This window comes from Sphaerodactylus townsendi, linkage group LG16 (assembly GCF_021028975.2).
Source record: "Sphaerodactylus townsendi isolate TG3544 linkage group LG16, MPM_Stown_v2.3, whole genome shotgun sequence".
Taxonomy (NCBI): Eukaryota; Metazoa; Chordata; class Lepidosauria; order Squamata; family Sphaerodactylidae; genus Sphaerodactylus; species Sphaerodactylus townsendi.
This window is the reverse complement of record NC_059440.1, coordinates 32,770,285-32,788,159: the sequence shown is the minus strand read 5'-3', so window position 1 is coordinate 32,788,159 and position 17,875 is coordinate 32,770,285. Positions and strand designations below refer to the sequence as shown.

Genomic DNA, 17,875 nt, shown 5'->3' with positions numbered 1-17,875 from the left:
AGGAAAATCGTGATGGGGAAGGGATAACCATACTTCCGTTCTTTTCCCTTCCTCCAGTACATCTGTGAATGCCTGCACTGTGGTTTGCTGCCTCACCTCACCGTGGTACATTCATCTTCCATCCTGGCATTGCGGGAGGAGCAGACCAATGGAATCATTCACCCCCCCAAAATGGCCCCCAGGCCACTTCCACCCCCCAAGGAAAAGGTGAGGCTCAATGCTACTGCTTGGTAACCGCAAAGAAACAAATTAGGGCACTTCTCCTTTTCTTTGAAACTGAACTTCTAGTCCCCAACCTTTTCAAGGCACTTTTGGAATTCTGACACAGCGCAGTGAGTGTAGCCACAAAATGGCTGCTGGAAGAGGCGGAGTCAACCACAAAATGGCTGCTGGAGAAGGCAGAGCCAGTCACACAATGGCTGCCACAGCTTTCCTTCAGTCACATGGTGAAATTTTGAGGGCTGCTGTGGCAGCTGCTGTCAAAGCAACGTTTTAAAAAATCTGCACAGCCAATCAAATGCCTTGCTAGGCAACCCCCCCCCCCCCAATGGCCTATTCCCATCACGTGATGTGAATGTGATGCACTCCCAGGTGGGGTAGAAAACTGAGCAACTTAAGAGACACATTTAACAACAGGGTCAGAGTTTTAAGCGTGCACAGTGTGTGTGTGCAGATCTGTTGTGGGCGCAGCAAAAATTAACCTGTTCTAAAAGGGTTGCTGAATGTGGAAGGAAGTGCAGAGGGCAGAATGATTCTGATGAAGTGAAATGCGGAAGGAAGACTTTCTGAAAATAAAAAATAGTCAGCCGCTGAATGTCAAAGTTGCCGTGACACTCTGGTATACGATAGTTCTGCATTAGTTAAAAAAGTACCCTTTTAATCAAGTGCAAGTTTGTACTTTTTAGAATTGCAAAAATTCTAAGTTTGAAAATGCAGACAATGGAAGTGTTCTAGGCGTGCAACAAATAAACACATATTCTGCTTGTTTGCCGCCTTCTCCTGGCCCGTCAGAGCCCATTTATACCTTCTTCTTTTGCACAAACTGTAGTTGAGTTCACAGCAGCAGACTCCAGTTTGTTCTCTCTCTCCCGACCAGGCTTGTAAAGTACAAGTCAGTTTTATGGGAGGGGGGGCACGGGTCAGTGGAAGGCATGCAGAAGGTCTCAAGTTTGGTCCCCACCCCCCACCCCCGGTTGTCTCCCGTTAAAAGAACAAGACAGTAGGAAATGTGAAAGTTCTCTGCCTGAAAGAAACCCTGGAGAGCCGCCTGGAGAGTCCTGGGGCGTTTCCCCACTTACCTTTGCTACCCTTTGCTGCATGCTACTCTCAGCGCGCGGCATCTCTGGCGTGCGCCCGGGCGTCCTCACGACCCCGCGCTCCGCGTAGGGTCATCAAAAGGCGCCGTTTCGAGGAGCGCCAGGGATGCCGCGTGCTGAGGGGGCGTGAGAGCGGCAGCATCAGGGCGGCTGCGTTGTTGCCGCCCCTGTAGTGGGGAGTGCCGGGGGGGACTGGCAGCTACTTGAGGAGAGTAGCGCGGGGTTTAAGGTAAGTGGGGAAAGGGAGCTGATCTTGACGCACCAGTGGCCTGATTCAGTTTAAGGCAACTTCATGTACATTCACTTCTGGATTACAGAATGAATCATAGTTTGTCAACAAGGATGCATTGGCACGCAATGAGTTGTGCTACAATGGAACATGTGAGTGAATGCACATAGGCACCAGTCTAAGGTCTAACACTGTATTTGAACCAGGCCGCAGAAGCAGTTGTGCACAAAAACATAACCATTATATTTCTCTGCCCGCCCGCCCGCCCCCCCCCCGAATTACTTGTGGGAGACTCCAATGGCTGCCATGTATTTCTGCTAAATTCTGGTTGTGCTCTCTCTCTCACTCTCTCCTTTTCCTTCTCCTCCCTCCGCCCCACTAGCCAACTTCTACCTCGCTGTGGTCGCTGGAGCAACCATATTCGATCAACTTGGTGCGAGGCTGCAAGGTGAACGCAGATGAGCGGATGAAGGTAGGATTTCTCGGCTAGACGCACTGAGGTTTTTTCTCTTCCTGCCTTGGTGTTGTTTACTGCTTGTGTGTAAAACAGAAGGGGGGGGGGAGTGTAGATCAAAAGCCAGAAGTCACGTGATGATCCCCCCTCAAGGGTGTTTCATTCAGCGCTCTTCTTAGCCTTTGAAACCCCAGCAGAGGAAACCGAGAGGCATCTAGCGATCTGCAGAAAGCCAAGTTCTTAGAAACTTCAAGCCACAGATATGTGTGATTGCCGTTTTGAATGCTGTTTGGCATTTTAAAAAAAAACAACCTCCCCCACCACTAGAACCTTAGTTTCTAATGCACTACTTGTGTACTTGCAGAGAAAGTTTAAAAAAAAATGAGAGAAAGAATTAAAAACTGACATTCCCTAGTTTTCCTCGGTTCCTGTAGTTGTTTCTTCTGCTCCCGTTATCGGTTATCTTTTTGCTTGGTTCCGTTCTCGGCTATGAGGGTAAGTTGTAAGCCCACTGCTGACCTCCCTTCCTTGCAGCTGGTGGTCCAGGCGGGCCTGTATCACGGCAACGAGATGCTCTGCAAAATGGTGTCCAGCTCCGAGGTCAACGTTTGCTCAGAACCACTGTGGGATCAGAGGTTGGAATTCGAGATCCATATCTGCGACCTTCCTCGCATGGCACGGCTCTGCCTGGCCCTCTATGCCGTCGTCGAGAAGACCAAGAAGGCACGGTCCACCAAGAAGAAGTCCAAGAAAGCCGTAAGTCTTTCACCAGTAAGAAGGGGTTTTATTCCAGCAGCCTGTCTTGAGTCTTGAGGCAAGTCTAGTAGGATCTCCGAGACCATCCAGATTTTCAAGCTTTTGAGGCAAAGGAAACCATGACTCTCAAAAGCTTATATCCCGAAAATCTGGACGGTCTCTGAGGTCCTACGCAACATCAGTCTTGCTTTTCTGCTGCAGAACGACATGGCTACCTGCTGAAATTATCTCTTAAATCTTGGTGCTGTAAACTTTGGGAAGAGCAAAGTGGTTCACAAGCCCCCCAAACCAGGGCCTGTTTGAACCACTGGCTCCTCTCTGCATTGCAAATCAATATCAGTTCAGTCCAGCTTCAATATCTGTCATGGTGACCCCAGCAAATCCAATGGGAAGAAGTTAATCATCATTATTTTATTTTTCATTTTACAACATTTTTACCCCTCCTCTCTGCCTCTGTAAGGGCCACCAGGGCAGCTAACAAATCAAACAACACATCATCATATCACACTGTAAAAACCATTAACACCAACAAAAAACTACATTATCAAAGCATTTAAAACCAGAGCTACAGTATGAAAAGTGCAGCAGCTCAGCCTGAGTTCTGGCCGAGGGGCAGATCGGATCTTATTGACTCCCGGATTCTGCTGGGTTGAAAAGCTGCAGCTCCGACCAACGGCAGGGCAGGGCAGTCGAGCAGAGGGGGTCCAGCCGGCGGCTCCCTTGGTTCAAAAGCCCCCTCAATGGTGCAGAGGGGGCATTTGGTGCCGGTATCTCTGTTGTGACGCTCTAGTGCTGCATCCAACCCAGGAAGCTGACAGTGATGTTTAGAAGTTTTAGTCAGAGAATTCTTTCCCCCTTGGGTTTGTCTCATCATGAATTGCAGTTGTTGAAAAAAATGCAAACTGGAACCGCTTGAAGCATTTTTGTCTGGAAGTCTCCATGCCCGGAAGCTGGGAGGTGCCTCGGAACTATTCACTACCCAGAAAAAACAGGACCACGGCATTGCTCCGAGAGGAACTGGGCAAGCTGACAAGGCCAGCTGGCCACCCTTTCTCACCGCCCCGCTTGCTGAGTCACGCAGCAGCTATCCCTGCAATTGCTGAGTCACCGGCTTCTTGGATTTCGTCCACCATCGCAGCGTTTTGTGCTTGGTCGGCTGCCAGTTTTTCTTCTGTGTGTGTTTTGGTGTAGGTCATTTCTGACCATATTTTCAGATCCCTTTGGACCTGTGCTGGAAGTGAACATTGCAGAAGAAAATAGACAAAACATGGGTGGGTCTGGTCTAGTCTCCCAAGCTCTGTTTATAGTACAAACCCATGCCTGCGTCATGCCATTTTAACCGATGTAACCGAAATTGTAGTTTGACGAAGGTGCTGAGAACTCTTTGTTTAAAGGTTGTGCCTTCTGTTGCAGATCTAGAGTGCTCCAAATGAGAGAGGAAAGCCAGACTTTCTTTCTTTCTTTCTTTCTTTCTTTCTTTCTTTCTTTCTTTCTTTCTTTCTTTCTTTCTTTCTTTCTTTCTTTCTTTCTTTCTTTCTTTCTTTCTTTCTTTCTTTCTTTCTTTCTTTCTTTCTTTCTTTCTTTCTGTATTGGCGTAGCGTAATAGCGTAATGGCAATAGCGTGGCAATAATGTATGGCAATATGTATGTAATGTATGTATGGCAATATGGCAATGGCAATGTATGTATGTATGTATGTATGTATGTATTTATTTATAAACCGCCCACCCCCGAAGGGCTCTGGGCGGTGTACAATGGGCCAAACATACAATGGCCAAAACTACATACACCAAAAAAACAGTTAAAACAAGTTAAAACAATATACAAAAATCCATAAAACTAGCAGCATCAATACAATATACATAACAGCAAGATTATAAAAGTGTGTGTGGTGCCCGATCCCAAAGGCCGGGCGGGGAGTAGCAGTGTCAGTCAAGATATTATATATTAGGCGATGCTGATGGTAAGATAGAAAGCGCGTAGCATGGGGGCATCCCTGGAGGGTCGCATAGCCGAGCCTCGCAAAAGCCAGGTGGAACAAAACCGTTTTACAGGCCCTGCGGAATTCTCCAAGGTCCCGCAGGGCCCGCACGTCCGATGGAAGGGCATTCCACCAGGCAGGGGCCAGGGCCGTGAAAGCCCTGGCCGGGTAGAAAACCGAGTCGCGCATAATGGAGGGGCCAGGGACCACCAGTAAGTTTGCCGACCGCAGAGGCCTACTTGGGACATATGGGGTGAGACGGACTTAAGCCCAGTAGGCCGTTATAGACCAATAAACCAGCAAGGTGTAGTGGTTAAGAGCAGGTGGATTCTGATCTGGAGAACCAGGTTTCTTCCCCTGCTCCTCCACCTGAAGCTTGTGGGATGACCTTGGGCTAGTCTTGGTTCTCTCCGAACTCTCTCAGCCCCACCGACCTCACAAGGTAGCACACCAGACCCAAGTTGATGGGGGGGGGGGGAGTTCAAGATCCAACAGTGTTCTGAGCAATTTTGGCACAGGCTGTAATCCTATACTTACATAGACTGTGTGACTACTGTGGAGCAGATGTTATCTGAATGCCATGCTTTGGTCGACATGGGATGGAAGCAGAAGAATGCCTGTTCCCTTTTATCCTTTGACCCACAGGTGTAGCAGGTATTCTGCGGTAGCAAACAGCATGCAGATCCTTCCTCCAGAGACTGACACGGGTGAAAAGGGTGACGAGCCTACATGATTAACCCCTTCCCTTCCTCTCCTCCTTTGCGATGCAGGACTGCCCGATTGCCTGGGTGAACGTTATGCTGTTTGACTACCGAGACCAATTGAAAGCTGGGGAGTGTTTCCTGCCTATGTGGTCCTCCTTCCCAGGTAGGGCAGAAGTCTTCTTTTCTTTGCTGCTGGGAGAGAAGGGGCCAGACTTCCTCTTCCTGAAGCCTTGCTGGGTGACCTTGGGCCAGTCACAGTTCTCTCAGAACTCTCTCAGCCCCACCTGCCTCACAAAGAGGTCAGACCAGGTGTTCAGGAGCAGCAGCAGCAGAAGGCCATTGCTTTCACATTCTGCATGTGAGCTCCCAAAGGCACCTGGTGGGCCATTGTGAGTAGCAGAGTCCTGGACTAGATGGTCTGATCCAGCAGGCTAGTTCTTATGTTCTTATGTTGTGGGGAGAGGACCCTAGAAATGAATGAAATAATATTATCTTGCGCAATTCTGTTCTTTTCCTTTCCAAGTAGTTATCTGGGGACGCCAACCCAGTGGTCCTCAGGCTCGAGACTATTTGTTTGGCACTGCTGCCTATGTCATACTCAGATCACCTCTCCGCAAAACCACTACTACTCAACAAATCCATAAAAAGGACAAACTGTTTCATCTTTCAAAAATGTGACATTCTGTGGCCACCAGATGGCGCCACCTTCATTGCTGATCCTAGCCCCACTTTGGCTTCCAGATGAGAAGGATGAGCTCTTGAACCCAATGGGCACCGTCCAGACCAACCCTAACACGGAAAGCGCCGCAGCCCTGGTCATCCGTTTCCCCACCGTTGCCTTCTCTCCCGTGTACTATCCGTCCCTTGACCAGGTAAGAAGGCAGCTGTCTTGGTATTGATCTTTGTCTACTTTCTGGTGGTTCTGCTGAGTTGCTGGTCAAAACTTCCAAACCTCAGAGCTTCTGCTAAATAAACAATGCAAGTGTGTTTGGTTTACAAGGGTTCAGTCCCCAGTATCTCCCATTTAAGTTTCCAAGGTGTTGGGAAAGACCTTTCTCTGACTGAAAGACATTCAGAGCAGAGGATACAGATCAAGATGGACCAATAGCCTGGCTTTTTATACATAAAGCAGCTTTCTAGATTCCCTTATGAGTTCTGTTCTTTACATATTCTAGATGCTGGAGGAGGGGAGAAAAGCACTATGTCTCCGTTACACAGTAGAGGATCCAGAGGAGGTAGGGTGGAAGTAGACTGCTTAACTCTTTGAGGATACCTGTTTCATCCTTTCTCTCTTACTTACCCCTTTATCTCAGGCCTTGATGGATTTTCTTCACCTTCACAAACCATCTCAAAAATATAGTAGTTAAACTTATTGTTCAACTTTCTGGCTTTTATATTTTAATGACTGTGCTTTCTAATTATTGTTTCAACAAAAGCTGATCCTGAACTCTTCTTCCTGGTTGTCACTGCATGAGAAGCTAACCTCTGTTCTTCACTCACATAAGCTTTGTGCTTCTACTGTGAATTGCCAAGAGAGACACACACTAAACGACTGCAGGAAATAATAGGCGTTGCAGTGAAATTTCTAGGTGCCATGGTGCCCTGGCACCTAGGATTCGTCAAGCCCTAACTTAACCATCAACTTAATTTTATTATTATTATTATACACATAACAACACAGCACAAGTGTCTGGAATTCATCTCTGAATATCGAATCCTTCCCAAGGACCTAAGAACTCCAACCCAATCTAGTCATATCCCATTGAACTCGCACTCTTTCTTCCTGCTGTTCCCAAATTCACTCAAATCGATTTTAATATCGTAATGGTATGTTGTAACATTACATGAATATCAGATATACACACATGCAAGAATATACCATAAGTAAATAACATTAGAACGTATCAAAGTACAAGTATAAACCATGTCCCATCCAATCATGGTTTAAACCAGGGGTGTCCAACTCTGGCGCTTCAGATGTTCATGGACTACAATTCTCATCAGCCCCTGCCGGCATGTCATGCCATGCCAACAGGGGCCTGAAGTGAGAAACCAGTCGTCATTTATCTGAAGCGCCATGAGATGAACACCTCATCGGTTCTCAACATAGCTAAAACTGAAGGCTACATTTTAGATAAAAATCTATACCAAGAAGAGGATATAAGCTTCTTCCTAATTTTAATAGACAAAACCATAAAAGTCACCAGCTGAAAAGTAACATTATGGAGTGCATTTGGCAGTAAAAAATTGAATGCACTCCTCATCTGGATCTGAAAAATGAATAACGAACTTATGCGTAATTTTATTTCTTATATTTCCATAAAGAAGGCAATATAAAATCTTTTGACTTGATCATAGTTTCAGGGGCAAAGTTGCTGTTCCCCAGGAATTTTATGAACTCTGCCAAAAAGATAGACAGAAGGGATGGCCCGAAAACAGACATTTGTTTGCATTTCTGTGTGCATTTCTTACAGATGCCCCCCAATGTCTCCTTTATTTATTTCTCTTCTTCTTTCCACACATGCAGAGGCAACAGCTGAGGGAGATTTTGGAGCGCAGGACCCACACAGAACTCTATGAGCACGAAAAGGATTTGGTCTGGAAAATGAGGTACCAGATTCGGGACCAGCACCCCAATGCCTTGGCTAAGCTTCTGCTTGTAACCAAGTGGAATAAACACGAAGATGTAGCTCAGGTGAGGAGCCGAGGGAGGGGCTGTTCAGTTCACAATTTTGTGCCAGCAGACTCAGGGCATCCCCTGGTTTAAGAGGGTCTACTCAGATGCCCAGTCTGTGAGTGTCCTGATGGTGCCCCTCCTTTGTTTCTGTGGGAGGGATTAACCCCCTGGGGCCCGGCCCGGCCTCAACCTTTCTTGTCCATCCCTTGCAGATGATCCACTTGCTCCAAACCTGGCCAGAGCTGCCTGTCCTCAACGCCCTGGAGCTGCTGGATTTCAGCTTCCCTGACCGCCACGTGGGCTCCTTCACTGTCAACTCCTTGAAGAAGCTGACGTGAGTGTTTTGGGAATGGGGAGGAGGGGTGGGCCGCGGAATGAGTAAGATTTGGTCCTTGATGCAACATTTGCGATTCAATACCCGTAAGACTTGGTTGTGGGCTTCTTGGGGCCAGGGACTTAGCATGTCTTTCTGCAAATGGCAGGGATGATGCTGAAGAAGCAAATGAATAAATTATGATGCTGATCAGAAAAAGCAGAGTTTCTTTGCTGGTTTGGACCAACTGGTCCATCTCTCCCAGCATCCCTCTTTCCACAGGAGCTGTCTGGATACCCCCAGGAGGCTAGCATCAGAGGCACAGAGGCCCAGGTCTCCTCTCCCCCGCCACCATTAAATGGTACTCAAAGTATACTGCCTCTAAACATGGAGGATCCATTCCGCCATACCCACTAACACTCCATGACATTATCTAATCGCTTTTGGAAGTTGTCTAAATTTAAGTTCCTCACTAAATTGCCGAGCTCCACAAATCAATCTGTGAATCTTCTTTGAATCTTCTTTGCTCCTTTACCCAGCGCTGTGGCCCTGATCCATTTAGCCTGCATTGCTTTTTTCGCACTTGAATTATACATCAAGATTTCTGCTCTCTGGTCTCTGCTGAAGCAAGAGGCTTGTGCCTCGGTTGGTCAGTGAAACCCAGTAGTGGTGACCGGTAGCTCCATACCTGCTGGAGGAATGATTCCTTCGCCTCTCTCCCCAGGGATGATGAATTGTTCCAGTATCTTCTGCAGCTGGTCCAAGTGCTGAAATACGAGTCTTATTTGGAGTGCGAATTAGTCAAGTTCCTGTTGGACAGAGCCTTGTCCAATCGTAAAATAGGACACTTTCTCTTCTGGCATCTCAGGTAAGCAGAGGCATTTACGGAAACCTTTGTAGGGTAGATTTAAACCAGCCTGATTGGCTGACCCAGTTGCCATGCAAAACAACCTGGAAACTAGTTTTGTGAAGAGGTTTCCTGCAAAACCTTGAGGATTTATATCCCCCCTTTCTCTCCTGTAGGAGACTCAAAGGGGCTTACAATCTCCTTGCCCTTCCCCCCTCACAACAAACACCCTGTGAGGTGGGTGGGGCTGAGAGAGCTCTGAGAAGCTGTGACTAGCCCAAGGTCACCCAGCTGCCGTGTGTGGGAGTGTACAGGCTAATCTGAATTCCCCAGATAAGCCTCCACAGCTCAGGCGGCAGAGCTGGGAATCAAACCCGGTTCCTCCAGATTAGATACACGAGCTCTTAACCTCCTACGCCACTGCTGCTCTCTCTGCTGCTCTGTATAATTCAAGAGCGAAAAAAGGCAGAGAAATTGGGGGGTGGGGGGAAGTGTCCTTCAAAAGTTTATTTGTAAAGTCTTCAGGGGGAAAGGACATGCAACTGGTGGCATTCCAGGGCCAATGAAGCAAGCTGGATAATATGTGTGTCTTCTTCCCCTCTTAGGTCAGAAATGCACGTTCCTTCTGTCACCTTGAGGTTCGGGCTGATCCTGGAGGCTTATTGCCGAGGCAGCACCCACCACATGAAGGCTCTGATGAAGCAGGTAGGATGGGGCAGGTGCTCCCCTTCGGTCTTTGGTCAGTTTGAGTGCCATGGTGTAGTGGTTAAGAGCGTATTTCTGTGTCTGGCTGCAGGGCGAAGCCCTCCACAAGATGAAGGCGTTGAATGACATCATCAAGACGAGCGCCCAGAAGAATCCCAAGCCCCAGACGAAGGAGTTCATGTACTCCTGTCTGCGGCAAGAGACTTACCTGGAGGCCCTCTCCAACCTTCAGTCCCCCTTGGACCCCAGCATTGTTCTAGCAAAAGTCAGGTAAATAGGATGGTGGTCTAGGACTGCAGTGGAGGCTGCTTAGAATGGGCAAAGAGGATCCGGGGGGGGGGGGGGGGGGTTTGATTTGGGAGGGGGGCAGGGCTTGTGGCCGCCTGTCAATTTTCTATCCAGAGGTCCAACCTTTGGAGTTTGTGCTGGTGGCTGCTGATGCCTCCACCTGGACAGATATTTTTCCCCATAACATTGGTCTTGCTCACTTTCGGCAATGCGGAAAGGGTACTCTTATTTCATAACCCTGAGGACTAGAAGCTTAAAAATAAAGTCAGCCATTTTTTAAAAGTTTCTAGTCCTCAGGGATATGAAAGAAGGTTATGGAATAATTAGTGGACAGAAATGAGGGTGTAGGATGTGAAAGATTTGCAGAAGGACCTTTTGATCCAGAGAAGAGCTCCAGAAGGACCTTTTGATCCAGAGAAGAGTGCCATCTCATTCAGCATTGTGTTTCCAGAATGAGTTAGCAGTTGCTTTGAAGAAGCCCCCACGCAGGACATGAACAGCATGACCCCTTCCAGAGGTGGGATCCAGCAGGTTCTCACAGGTTCCCGAGAATAGGTTACTAATTATTTGTGTGTACCGAGAAGGGGTTACTAATTGGTGATTTTGCCACATGATTTTTGCCTTAGTTACGCCCCTCCTCTCAGCAGTAGCTCGCAGAAGCAGTCTAGCAGGAGGTGCACCGGCGTGCATGGCAGCCTGCGCCTGCGTGCATTCGTTTCCCGCCCAAGGACCAGCGCAGCGGCTGTGTCCTTGCCACAGCCCCGCCCCAGAATGCCCGGCCATGCCCCTGTTGTGCCCCGCCCAGCCCCATTGGCACTACGCCACAGTTTGAATCCCACCACCATGGGAAGCTGTTACTAAATTTTTTGGATCCCACCACTGACCCCTTCCCCTGGCAGCAATTTAGAGATTTCCTACCATTGAGCCCAGAGGTTCCAATTAGTAGTTGCCACGCAATAGATGTTGCTGGAGATGGTGTGATTTGAGCTCCCTACCCTACCTTTAGCGAACAGCCTAAATAACATTGCATTTACAGACAGACACTTCTGCTTCATTTTCATAATGTATGAAAGCTGCAGGTCTTCGCCTTTCTCATGGTGAGATTTAGGTATTCGTAGCAATAACATTTTACCTTTTAAAGATGTATTGATTTGCACTCTTCTTCTGGCCAACCATCAGCAAGATCTTGGGGATGAGGACTAGAAATGTGATATTTTGTTTTCTTTAAAAGAGGGACCTTTTCCAGGATTATTTTTTTGTTTGTATGTGATTTTAGTGTCGACCTTTGTACTTTCATGGATTCCAAGATGAAGCCCTTGTGGATTGTCTTTAACAATGAAGAAATAGGGGGCACCAACGTGGGCATAATTTTCAAAAACGGAGATGGTAAGAAGGCCTCCCGGTCCCCTGCGCCAGAGTTGGTGTGGGGTTAGGAACCATGTAAAATTCACTTTGGGATTTCTGTACCTCATATTTTGCAGCCCCCTCCCCCCCCCCGCCCGCAATAGTAGTTAATCCTACTGGTTTTATTTGTCAGAACCATGGGGCCCACCAGTCTGGCTGGACATGAGGCAGCTTCCTAGGTGGCTCCCCAGTTAAAGGAATCCACTCTAAAGGCCACTGTGTTGGGCCGAGTTGTGGCTTAATGGTGGAGCATGTGTTTGGAATGCAGTCCCACATTTGATCTCACGGATCTCCTGTGAAAGGCCCAGAGACCCTGGGGGGTCATTGCCATGTGGAAGAGAAAAAGGTCAAGCAAGAGGGGCTGGGGATCTGACCCCCATAAGGGTAGATTGCGAGGGCCTCTTGTGTCTGGACATGCTGAATCAAAAATGCGTCATCTTAGTCCCTACGAGACATCATATGACTACAAAAAAACCTCTTATCTTTCTCAAATTTCAGATCTTCGCCAGGACATGTTGACCCTGCAGATGATTCACCTGATGGACATTTTGTGGAAGATAGAGGGACTGGACTTGAGGTGAGGCTTCTAATTGTGAACGGCGTCGACCCCTCGGGGGCCCTTGGGTGTAATTCAGTCTCTGATGGATTTTATGTGGCTCTTTCCAGTTAGGCGAGGAACTGTGGGAGTGGGTAGGGAGGGCATTGCCTTTCCTGAAACCCTACGCCAGTGATGGCGAACCTTTTCGAGACCGAGTGCCCAAATTGCCACCCAAACCCCACTTATTTATCGCAAAGTGCCAACACAGCAATTTAACCTGAATACTGAGGTTTTAGTTTAGAAAAAACAGTTGGGTCCGAGGTGTGCGTTACTCAGGAGTAAGCTTGGTGAAGCAACCATGCAACGCTTCAAATGCGTGAATCACGACCCTAGGAGGGTTTACTCAGAAGCAAGCCCCATTGCCAGCAACCAAGCTTACTCCCAGGTAAAGGATTGTGCCCAGGCCAGCCTAGATGTGTGTGTGTGGGGGGATGATTTTCCGCCCTGCCCACATGATGAACTCTGGGCACACGTGCCCACAGATAGGGCTCTGAGTGCCACCTCTGGCACCCGTGCCATAGGTTCGCCACCACTGCCCTACGCCTTCCAAGCAAAGAACAACAGTCAGAACATTTCTTTATTTACTACGCATGGCAAAATGGTCCTGAAAAAGCCACTTCTCTGAGAGAGACATAACCCCCCCCCCCCCAAATTATCTGCTTTTAAAATGTTAAACTGATCTATGATGAAATGACTCCGATTTAACCTTCTGGACCTTCATTCCTCCACCCTACCAACGGAAAACCTTTTTTGTCTAGCTTCATTTAGCAATGACATTTTGGTGAATCCTGAGATCTTTTGGCTCAACTCAGCTTGCCGTTCCCTTCCCTCCCTCTGCAGCTGACATCTAACCTGGAAAAAGGAGTTTGCCATTTAACCTACCTTGGAATTTGTTTTTTCTGTCTGGGAGCTTATTGTCGGTGAAAGCCATGATTTAAACAAGTCTTGGCTTGTGACATTTGAATGCCGTCACAGTTGCTTCTCCAGATTTTGCTGCCTTCAGAACTGAGGGCAAATTAAACACACAGTCCTCCAAAACTGCAAATGTGATGCGGTTTTCTGCATCGGTTTTCCGATAGGGCACTGTGTGGCAAACCTAGGTTGGCTGCTATGTAATGTACGAATCTGCTCTGTGCCATGTGTGGTTTATTTCTCCGAGAAAACCTTTCTAAGGCTCATTCCACACATGCATAATAATGCACGTTCAAACTGCTTTCAGTGCTCTTTGAAGCTGTGCGGAATAGCAAAATCCACTTGCAAACAGTTGTGAAAGTGGTTTGAAAACGCATTATTTTGCATGTGCGGAAGGGGCCTAAGATTAATGAGGCTGTTGACTAGATAGCGTGTCTTTCTCTTGTGTTCATATCTATTCCAAATACCAACTAGATTTCATCAGCCGGCCTTCTTTTTAATTTTAATCTGCTACTTGTTCTTGCTGTATCAGAACTTTGCTGCTTTAAGCATATTTAATTTAAAAACTGCCTGTTTTAAATTCTTTGGGGAGGTTGGTTGGTTGATCAGAATTTGTTGTGTTATAATTTTGGGTTTTACTGAAGGTCTCCTTGAGAATTGTGACTGAATAGGTAGAGTAAATCTCTAAAGTAAATAAAAAGCCGTGAGATGAGATAGTGAATGCCTTGTGCTTTCACTCATATAATCCTCTGTTGAATGAATTTGCAGTGGACTGTTTGATTACATGATAAATTGTTTGCTTCTGATCACGTACAGAGTGTGTTTCCCCTTGTGAATGACCGTAGGCCCATGCAGGATTAAAGGGAATATGGCTCCACTGTCCAAGGATGGGACATCCAAGGAAGGTTATGCTTCAACAGGGGTTGCTTTTTAAATATGTAAACACAAACTAGAATATCAAGGACACCTTTGCCTTCTCTCCTCTTCAAAGGATGACCCCTTACGGCTGCCTCTCCACGGGAGACAAGACGGGCCTGATTGAAGTGATCATGCACTCTGATACAATTGCAAACATTCAGCTCAACAAGAGCAATATGGCTGCTACCGCTGCCTTCAATAAGGATGCTTTGCTGAACTGGTTAAAATCCAAGAATCCTGGGTAGGTTTGGGGCTCCATCTGTAGGTTTGTTTGATCTGGGGGGCTCTTGTCTTCATCTTCTCTCTCTCTCTCTCTCCCATAACCCCCTTCAATCTTCACAACATACCATGGCTTATGAACTCCAGCTATTTGTCATGTTTGAATTCAACAGAAGGGGGTTTGTTGGTGAAGATCAAAATACGGCTTCCAAACTAGGGTTTTTATAGCTGGTTTGTTAACCACAGGCGGCATTAACCTTGTAGGGGAGTCTGAATCCACAAACTGCAGTTTCCTAATGTGCCTGGCTAAAAATGGCAGTTTAGAGAGGGTGTTAGTCCTGCTGGGGGAGACATACAAATTGGGATTTGCCGTTTCTGTCTGTAAGCTTAAAGCTGTTGGCAGAAGTCATGATTCAAGCAAGTCTTGGCTCGCGACAGTTGCTTTTCCGATGCAGTCCCTGCAAAGAACTATTGGTGTCATCAATCATGTTTATAGCCCACCTTTCTCACTGAGCCTCACGGGAGATTCCAAAATATAATGGGGTTTTCCTCTGATGCAGTGATGCGCTGGAGCATGCCATCGAGGAGTTCACTCTCTCTTGTGCCGGCTACTGCGTGGCCACGTACGTGCTGGGAATTGGGGACCGCCACAGTGACAACATTATGATTCGAGAGAACGGCCAGGTACTGACCGCTTGTTTGTAGCAATCGATCGCCACATGTTGTTAGAGACATAGAAGAATTCTGTTAACAAGGAACATACACAAGTTTTTAGAATTTATGATTGCAGAGAGAGCTGCTGGATCGCATGCCTCCCACAATTCCAAATGGCTGAGAGGTGGCTGAATAAGGCAGCTACTGTTTGGCCGCCGTGCTGCTTTTTTAAAAAGCCAACCTCGCTAGTCTTTTTGACTGTCAGAGCGTATGCATTCTGTGTTCTGTGGTTTTTACAGTTCTGGGCCCAAATACTTAAGGCACAATTTAGGTTAGCAGCAGTGGCGTAGGAGGTTAAGAGCTCGTGTATCTAATCTGGAGGAACCGGGTTTGATTCCCAGCTCTGCCATCTGAGCTGTGGAGGCTTATCTGGGGAATTCAGATTAGCCTGTGCACTCCCACACACGCCAGCTGGGTGACCTTGGGCTAGTCACAGCTTCTCGGAGCTCTCTCAGCCCCACCTACCTCACAGGGTGTTTGTTGTGAGGGGGGAAGGGCAAGGAGATTGTAAGCCCCTTTGAGTCTCCTGCAGGAGAGAAAGGGGGGATATAAGTCCAAACTCCTCCTCCTCCTCCTCTTCTTCTTAATTTATCCAGTGTTTATTCTGGATTTAGAACTCTGATGTTCTGAATTCTCATTTCTTGTTCTGCTAGCCACTCAGAAGTGACACCTGGATGAATATTCTACCTGGACATAAAAACTCCTAACCTTTCTCTTCTCTCCCTGCCTCCACATTCGTTTCCAGCTGTTCCATATTGACTTTGGTCATTTTCTGGGCAATTTCAAGACCAAGTTTGGCATCAACCGCGAACGGGTCCCTTTCATTTTGACCTATGACTTTGTCCACGTGATCCAGCAAGGGAAAACCAACAACAGCGAGAAATTTGAACGGTGAGCAATGCTGTGGCATTGATTTTCTTTCCCCTGAAGTCCAAGGCTTGTATTCCAGACAGAGCCGGGAAAAGACCAGTAACCAAATACCGAACAGAGGGCAAAGATTTGAGAACCAACCGGTCTACGCTTTCTAGTATCACTCTAATTGCTCAATTCAGACTTCACAAACCATCACATCAGAAGTAGGCAAATCCCGGTCTGGGTCAGGGGAGATATCTGGCCCAATTTTATTCAAACATTTATAGCCTGCTTTTTCTTGTGGTTCAAGGCAGCATCCAATAATAAACACATTTTTCAGTTAAAACCAAAAATAAAACAGCAAGCCCCAAATCTCTCTCCCTTCCCCCTTTAAAAGATGCCTGCCATTCAACTGGAACTCTGCATAGTTTCAGATGATACCCCCCCTCGCAAGGCAGCCGCCTCCCACCCTCATAGAGTTCGTGTTCCTCTTATTCTGCCGAACAGCTTCCGAGGTTACTGCGAGCGAGCGTACATGATCCTCCGCTGCCACGGCCTTCTCTTCCTACATCTCTTTGCACTGATGAAAGCAGCCGGTTTGCCAGAACTCAGCTGTTCCAAAGACATCCAGTACCTCAAAGTGAGTCAGAGACAGAGAGAATGTTTGTGTGTGTGTGGGGGGGGGGGACGGGGGGGCGGGACGGGACCACTGATATTCCCTGAAGTTGAGCATATGTGGGGGGAAGGGGGGAACTCATCATCTTTTAGCATTCTCCTTCCCCGTGTAGTGTGAGGTCTTATAGGTCCTGTTGGCTGCATGTAAATCCAGCTGTTTGGTGTGCTGCTCAAATCAATCCTTAGGTCGACCTAGAGCCCTTAAGAGCATTTGGTTTCTTGCAGGAAAACCTGAGTTCGATTACCTGTTCAGCCTGTTAAGTTCCCTGGCTGAATACATTCCAATCACTCTTTCAGCCACTGGGTGATTATGGTTGGTTTCAGAGGGTAGCCATGTTGGTCCGTGAGTAGAAGGGCTGGATTCTCGTCCAGTGGCTCCTAAGAGACCAACAAGATTTTGATTTGATTTGTTGGATTTAATATGCTGCCCCGCCCCTTCTGGGCATAGGGTGACTCACAACACGTATAAAACACTAGCGGGCCCGGCCACGCGTTGCTGTGGCTGAGTCTGGTGAAGTGGAAAAGAAAGAAAAGGGGAAGCGAACGGTTCGAACATGTGTCATTGCACAATGCTTGCAAGGGAGGGGAGGTGCAAGAGGCCCCTCGCTCCCCTCCCTCTCTCCCATTCCCTTGCATGGCAACCCGGCCGGTCCCTCCCTAACGTTCCCCTTCCTCTGCTAGGGTGGGTGGGCCATGTGCAGGTGGCTGGTCCTGCCCTTTCACTCCCTCCCCTTGCAGGCGAATTATGTAGCGTAAAACACGCTGGGAGGCATGAGCTACGTTGTGTTCAAATTTCAGAGCATTTGGTCCAGCAAACCCCTGGACCTTCCCTCACCTTCCCCTTCCTCCGCTAGGGTGGGTGGGCCATGTGCAGATAGCCCGCCCCATCCCTTTCACTCCATAAGGCAGTGGTTTTCAAGGAAAGCATGGTTGGTTCCCTTGTATCAGAGGGTGTTGCTTTGATGGCCAGCAGATGGCGCTGTTGCGGAACAGAACTGTGGTTCCAACTGTCACAGGTGTAGTATGTACACAATAACGGCCACAGTTGTGACGTGTACACAACAGGAGGTGTGGAAACAGTATGCAAACCTGGCCGCACAGGAGTGCGACGTTGTGTGAAAATTTCAAAGCAATCAGTCCAGTAGTTTGGGAGATTATCTATCAGCAAAAAAACAAACTGATAGATTTTTATATATATAGATTTAAGAGCCGGTGTGGCATAGTGGTTAAGAACGATGGACTCTAATCTGGAGAACTGAGTTTGATTCCCCACTCCTACACCTACATGAGTGGCAGACTCTTATCTGGTGAAC

At 47.6% G+C, this 17,875-nt stretch overlaps 1 protein-coding gene across 1 annotated transcript in view; it reads left to right on the top strand.

Moving 5' to 3' along the window:
- PIK3CD (phosphatidylinositol-4,5-bisphosphate 3-kinase catalytic subunit delta) overlaps window positions 1-17,875 on the top strand; it is a 36,941-nt gene that overhangs the window by 17,653 nt on the left and 1,413 nt on the right. Inside the window, 17 exon segments of the mRNA XM_048519362.1 lie at window positions 58-207; window positions 1,928-2,017; window positions 2,534-2,755; window positions 5,507-5,603; window positions 6,182-6,312; window positions 6,616-6,675; window positions 7,968-8,135; window positions 8,330-8,451; window positions 9,155-9,298; window positions 9,883-9,982; window positions 10,074-10,252; window positions 11,547-11,656; window positions 12,173-12,251; window positions 14,176-14,343; window positions 14,882-15,005; window positions 15,781-15,926; window positions 16,395-16,527. Coding sequence (XP_048375319.1) covers window positions 58-207; window positions 1,928-2,017; window positions 2,534-2,755; window positions 5,507-5,603; window positions 6,182-6,312; window positions 6,616-6,675; window positions 7,968-8,135; window positions 8,330-8,451; window positions 9,155-9,298; window positions 9,883-9,982; window positions 10,074-10,252; window positions 11,547-11,656; window positions 12,173-12,251; window positions 14,176-14,343; window positions 14,882-15,005; window positions 15,781-15,926; window positions 16,395-16,527 — 2,223 coding nt within the window.